Source organism: Ornithodoros turicata, chromosome 7, assembly GCF_037126465.1.
Source record: "Ornithodoros turicata isolate Travis chromosome 7, ASM3712646v1, whole genome shotgun sequence".
In the NCBI taxonomy this organism is placed as follows: Eukaryota; Metazoa; Arthropoda; class Arachnida; order Ixodida; family Argasidae; genus Ornithodoros; species Ornithodoros turicata.
The window spans coordinates 25,030,991-25,037,444 of NC_088207.1; the positions used below are offsets into that span (position 1 = coordinate 25,030,991).

A 6,454-nucleotide genomic window follows, 5' to 3' on the forward strand; every position below is an offset into this window, starting at 1 on the left:
CCTCTCCATCCCACTCCGCGTGCGTTGCGCGTACTTTCGTTGCGCGTTTCGTCCCGCATGACGTCGTCTGTCACCGATTTGAGTGCATTTCTCTGCGTTCCCGGGTTCCACAAGAAACATGCCATACAAATGTTGCGTAAGCAGATGCAAAGGAAATTACGAGAAGGGGCAGAAGGTTACGGTGTTCTCATTTCCCAAGGACCCAGTACTACGAGAGAAGTGGATTAGCGTGGTGCCAAGAAAGAGCAAGAACACTAAAATAACCAACTCAACAAAGGTGGTATATTTGTTCGTGATTGCTCGCGATGCATGAATTACAATTTCCACCAGAATACTTATAAGATCAGTGAGGGCACATGCCTGATCATGGACGTTTTGAAGGTGCAGAGCAGACGACGATAGCAACGGCAGTACCGGCAGTACGCAGCGCCTTGTTGCGGCGACGGCTGCTTTTACATACAACATAGGCGTGTTTATCGGCAACGTCACGTCACTTTGTTCATGCTGCATCCAAATTTTCATTCCCTGAGAATGTTCCTCTTCCGAACATAAAGAAAGATACAGTGCTTAAGCATCATTGAACGGGGCAACGATGCCTACCCGCTGTTGCGTTCCACGATGTCGTGGAAATTTCACTGGCGGTCCCAGAGTTCGTGTGTTTTCTTTCCCGGTCGACGAACCGCGCCGAGGGGAATGGATACGACAAATAAGACGAAAGGATTTTACCCCGATCAAGTCGTCAAAAGTGAGCACACTGTTCCAAGTATCTTTACTCGTGGGAATATTCACCGCAAACAAGGACTGGTGGAGTAAAAAAGTGAAATAAACAAAGAAAACAAAGTAGGAATGTTTGCCGCCAAATGCCGTGCATTGTCAGTGCGGGAGCTGGTTTATGGCACGTCTTCGCCTTTATTTATGGTCCGATGTATTTCTGTGCCGTCTTGTCGCAATTTTTTTTTTTACATCTTCGACGTAATGTGACATAACGTGCCGTGTTCAAGACCACAGGAATCGTTATAGAAACACGGCATCATCAAAAGCTTTGCGAGCAAGCGTAATGGAATGGAAACAAAAAATGGTCAGGTGGTGTTGAAAATGGGTAATCTTTCGTTTGGCATCGCATGCACAGAATGTATCTCATATAGAAGACAAAAAAAGAAAAAAAAAGTGGAAGTCAAAGCAATCATACAAACATATTTTGGTCCTTGGTAACCCTGCCCTCTACTTTTCCTTTCTGCCCAGATTTACAAAAGTTTGCACGGGAAGACAACAGCATGAAAATGTAAGGGGATGTGTTACTCACACATTACAGTGTCAACAGCATCAGCCACTCGCAGTGCTCTAAATTGGCATTCGCAAAGGAAAGAGCTAGTGATAATAACTCTAACATAACTAAGTTGCATAATGACTAACTAATAATTAGTGAAGCTCCCTCAGCAGGTGAAAACATAATACGACACAGTCAAACGTCAGGATGCATGACTTGGACATGCTATTACGTTTTGCCAGCATTCAACATATAAAGGAGGTCCGAATGAAGCCATAACCAATTTTTTTCTGCTCTACTATCCATTGGTTGTGGCTTCTACCTGCAGTTGGTACTTCAGCGTCCAGCGGGAACTCTTAAAATCGTGTCTGGGTTATGCGACGGCATGTGGTTGTTGGACAGCGTTGCTCAGAGAAATAACGGTAACAAAGAAATTAACCTAGTCCTGGCTGCTTTATGAGATAAGGAAGGCTTACCAGACTTTTTTACCACTCGAATTAAAAGAAAACGTGTCGTGACGAGTTTGATAGCCAAAACATAAGTAAACATTGCTTGAGGCGAAGAAGTAACTGTGTGGTTATTAGACATTTACAGTATTTTAGAGCGACAGACTGGACACAAACCAAAGCTAAACAAAGTGCTTTCTGATGCCCAGCGTCACTCTGCAAAATGTTTCAATCAAATTCCCTGGCAATTATAACTGAATTTTATGGCCAATGGTTTTGCTTCCTTGACAACACTGTTAGTAACTTTCTTTTTCTGTTCTGCTGAGTGTTCAAGTCACTAATTCAGAATGAAACTTACTGATTACACATTATCATATTTAAAAAGAGTCTTCAATGCTCACTTGTGACGTGCGTTAGCTCATGTTGGTGTTACCTCGAAAGCGAAAGTGGATTTGATGAAATTTTCACCTGGTATCCATACATAACTTGCAGTTGAATGCAACTCTAACAACAAAATCAATACTACAGCACGACAGAGAGCGCGATTAAAATGCCACTTTGGAGTAAACAAAATATATATCTATTTGATTTTGTATTATAGATCGACCTCACTGAAAGACTCAATACGCAAAACATAAACACTATAAGTGAAAATTACGAGCTCACACAATTTTTTTAAAGAAGCTTCAAAACTCCATAGACTCGGATTTTCCAAGAGTAGGTGATTTCATGGAGAGTTGGTGTCCCTCTCCAAGCATCAGTACAAGTGTCTCCGCCCTCACTCAACGTTGGAAGTCTGCCAGCAGCTGTGGTGGGGCTCGGATGTCGACCTTCTGGGGAGCAAAGTTGCCAGATGCATTTCAGATTGCACACTCTATAACGTCGTACTTCTCAAAACACGAAATTATTTTTATATTTCTGCGTCACATAGAGGAACAATATTTTGGGAGGATACCGGGTGGGACACGACAATTTTGCAGGATTCACAAGATTTTGTATGTACGTATTGGCACCTTAAATAACCAAGTTTATCTTTACCCATTCTGTACATGTATACTCTCGTTAGTATGGAGTCTCGCTGTCATAGTATCGAGGCACAAGCAGAAATGAAAGTGGCGTGAATAAACCGATGGCAATGTGTGCACAAAACTTGTAGCTTCACTATGGGTGGAACGCTCAACATTTCGAAGGTGCATTTCAAACTGCCATGATGTTGTGTCCGAAAGCATATCACTCTGTATGTGGACTGAGTGGTGTGCAGAGAACAAATTTCCATTACTGAAGCTTTTATCTTTGGATTTTAGATAAACTTTGTGGAAGATTTACATACATCCCATCCCTCAATCATTGGTCCATTACGTGCACTAATTTCTCCTGCTATCTGTTCGTACTTTGAATACAATGTGAATTGCTTTGGTAATGCTTAGTAGAAATATTTAAATGTTTAGGTATGAAGCTCAGCAGTTGGCTTTTGACTGCCACAGACCGCCTGACTCACTCACAGGCCATTCAGGGACCTCCGACTACAATTGATGCATTGTGATTCAAAAGCAAAAAAAGTCTTTACTGCTTTATTGTAATGCAAAATTTTTGCATCGTATGTCATGCTTATTGGAGTGTTTCGTATTTCTTGCTTTACAACGTTTATAATCTCTCACCTGTGCTTGTATCTTTCCAGGTTTGCGAGCGCCACTTTGAAAAACGCTACTTGCTGACGACGTCTCGCTACGAAGACAAGCGGACCGGTAGGGTCCTCGAGGCGCCCCTCAGCAATGCACGACTTGCACCAGACGCAGTTCCAACAATATTTCCCGAACGATCTGCTCTATGTAACCGCACTCTACGTCTGCCAGCGGCCCAGAACGTCACAGTGCAAAAACTCATTCTAGTCCCAGCCGCTATTCAGCCCCGCCTGACTGTGGTGCAAGCTCCTCAGCAAGAGGCCAAAGCCAGCCCTGTCGTCGATGCATTCGGTGCCATCCAAAAACTGAAGACCTCCAACTTCTGGACTGTGATTTCTACGGATGCGCGTGTCATGTTCCTTCACGTCGTACTTGATGGCTGCCCGACAATCAAGTATTCCGTAGTTGTTGAGAAGCACCTCACAGTCAAGTTCTTCATGGCGCATGCTCAGATGTTCAAGGTCGGGGATTACATTGTTCCCAGTCTCATTAAGGATCACGTGGACGTCACTTTCCTTCTGGACAAGGTGGAAAAGTTTGACGAAACCGCCAAGAGCTTTTCATACCAGGACAAGGTAAACATGGCCGTGCCGTTCGTGTTGTCCACGTTCAATATGGTGAAGAGGGAGGCACCGGAAGAGCAGGCCGACACCCTGGACTTTCTGTGCGAACAGATTCGTATATTTCAGACGCAGTCACCTAAATATTCATCCACGCTCCTCGTATTTGCATGCCTGCTGTACACGCTATCATCTCAAGCGTACAACTTTCTCAGGAACTCTTCGGGTTTAACTTTGCCGCACCCGACCACAGTGAGGCGAATCTGCCCGGGACCTCGCAAGGACAGCAAAGACCTCGGCAGCAAGAAGAGTGAAACTCATCTCCTGTCCTACATACGTGAGCGCGTTAAGCACCTGGCAGAACACCAGAGGGTGGTGACCTTGCAGATGGATGAAATAGAACTGAAGGAATACTGCACCTCTAAGGCCAAGAGTGGGTCACCCGAGCCCATCACGTCTGTGCATGTGTTTATGCTTCAAAGTGTGCTGACCGACAACAGGGAAGTTGTACACGTCCTCCCCGTGACGAAGCAGACGGGCGTTGATGAGTTGCACTCTGTTGTTAAGAAACTCATCCTCGGTCTGGAGAAGCAAGGACTTACTGTGATCGCAGTGATCGCGGACAATAATCCGACCTATAAATTGGTGATGTCAAATTTTGCGACGCCATCTCCGAAGCTCGACATCGTTTATCCGCATCCCACAAACTGCAGCCGCCCGCTGTTCTTCATCATCGACCCCGTGCACCTCTTGAAGTGCGTGCGGAACAACTGGATCTGCAACCAGAACCTCGGCCGGCACTTGACCTTCCCAGACTTCGGTACCACTATCTCTGCGTTCAAAGCGCGGGATGCCTTGACAGCATCCTACGAAGCTGTTCAAAAGTTTCAGAACCACCAGGACCCAAATATGTACAAGCCTCGAAATGCTGCCATGGACAGAACGTTCAACCCTACCCGGTTGGAGCGTCAGAGTGCAGAAAAGCTTTTCGCTACTGCCACGGCTCATGCACTGAGAGCAGAGATGAAAAATCTTAGCTTGGAATATGCAGCCGGGACGGCTACCTTTGTGGAAATAATTGCAAAGTGGTGGTCCGTGGTGAACGTCAGAACTGTCAATGACACACGGACGTCGCAGAACGAGCTGCAGTCGCCCATAACATCGATGGAGGGACCGCAGATTGAGTTCTTGAGCGAGTTCATAGACTGGCTCGATGCATGGGAGGAAATAGACGGGGTCGCTGGAAGGCTGGAACGCGACACGTGCAGTGCGTTGCATCTAACCTGTTACTCTTTGATCGAACTAACGAGGTACTGTCTGGAAGAACTTAGGTTGGGAACCGTCCTGTTGGGGAAATTTCAGACGGACCGGCTGCAGGACAGATTTGGATCTCATAAAGTCGTGTGATTAGGACAGTGTGGACCCCGTACGAGTGCGGTTTGTCGTGCGTGTAGGATCGGTTGTATGATAAGATCTTTCAAAGAACTTTCACTATCTTTGCGTTTGCTGACCAAGTGCGAGGGAGGCTCCGCCTCCTGGATGCGGGCCAATAGGAGGACGCGGAGGGCAGGCACTTCCCAAGCCTCTCCTCTCGCCTAAGAGATGGCGCAGCGTTACCGTTGTTTCGCGTGTCCCAGGGCTTCTGCCATGGCGCACCAATCGAACCCACGGCTTTGCCATCCTTTAGCTGGTTTCAACCGGCGTACGCGCGACTCCTGCTTGGTCTCGTTCCCATGTTGACGGACGGTGAAGCCGTTGGTTGGATTGGTGTGCCATGGCGGAGGCATTGCGGCAGGCGAAATAACGGTAGCTCCCCTCCTGTCTAAGCCTCATTCAGCCGTTAGTTAGATTGGTGTGCCCTGGCAGAAGCCTTGCGACACACGAAACAACGGTAACGATGCGCCATCTTCTAGGTGAGAGCAGAGGCTTGGGAAGTGCCTGCCCTTCGCGTCCTCCTATTGGCCCACATCCAGGAGGTGGAGCCTTTTTCGTTCTTGGTCAGCAAACGCAAGGATAGTCAAAACTCTTGCTTCAATTTGTGTCTGTAGAACCTCTTTATAGTGAAGTTGGTCGTACTGCTAAAGAACTTCACTGTATCAGTATCTTCACTGTAGCAGCAGGCCATGGTTGGGGTTTCAACACATGGGGCAGAAGGTTTGCTTCTCTAATTGTTATCTTCACTATGTGTAGGTTCACCATGCAGAGGTTCTATTATGACGGCTAGCTTTCTGTGCAGCATAACGTGAGATTAAAAGAAAAAAAATGGAAACATAATTATTGCACTGCATGAACCACTGGGCAGGTGCTCATTTATACTTTCAACTAATAGTACAAAGAAAAGGTTTGTTGGCAGGGTTGCAGTTCTGTGGTAGGGGAAGTGCGTAAATGCTACAGCAAGCAGGAAGTTGCACATTGTGGTTCTTGGTGTTCTACCTGGAATCTGAGAGAGACTTATACTGAATCAGTCACTCCGTGTATGCCATGCTCTTTCGGCACGGC

At 46.4% G+C, this 6,454-nt stretch overlaps 1 protein-coding gene across 2 annotated transcripts; it reads left to right on the forward strand.

Annotated features, from left to right (window-relative positions):
* LOC135400672 (uncharacterized) lies at nt 1-5,864 on the forward strand. 2 transcript variants are annotated; one of them, XM_064632501.1, is made up of 2 exons: nt 1-277; nt 3,392-5,864. In XM_064632501.1, the coding sequence occupies exons 1-2, from the start codon at nt 119-121 to the stop codon at nt 5,360-5,362; spliced, it is 2,130 nt and encodes a 709-aa protein (XP_064488571.1). In that variant the 5' UTR covers nt 1-118; the 3' UTR covers nt 5,363-5,864. The 2 variants fall into 2 exon arrangements, with proteins under 2 accessions (XP_064488571.1, XP_064488572.1); XM_064632502.1 differs by lacking the exon at nt 1-277 and adding an exon at nt 421-745.
* Nucleotides 5,865-6,454: the final 590 nt, after the last annotated feature.

Excerpts from the sequence above, each read along its gene's own strand:
- LOC135400672 (XM_064632501.1), top strand. The coding sequence starts at position 119 with ATGCCATACAAATGTTGCGTAAGCAGATGCAAAGGAAATTACGAGAAG. Across the intron at positions 278-3,391 it reads AAATAACCAACTCAACAAAG|GTTTGCGAGCGCCACTTTGA; the intron begins GTGGTATATTTG and ends GTATCTTTCCAG.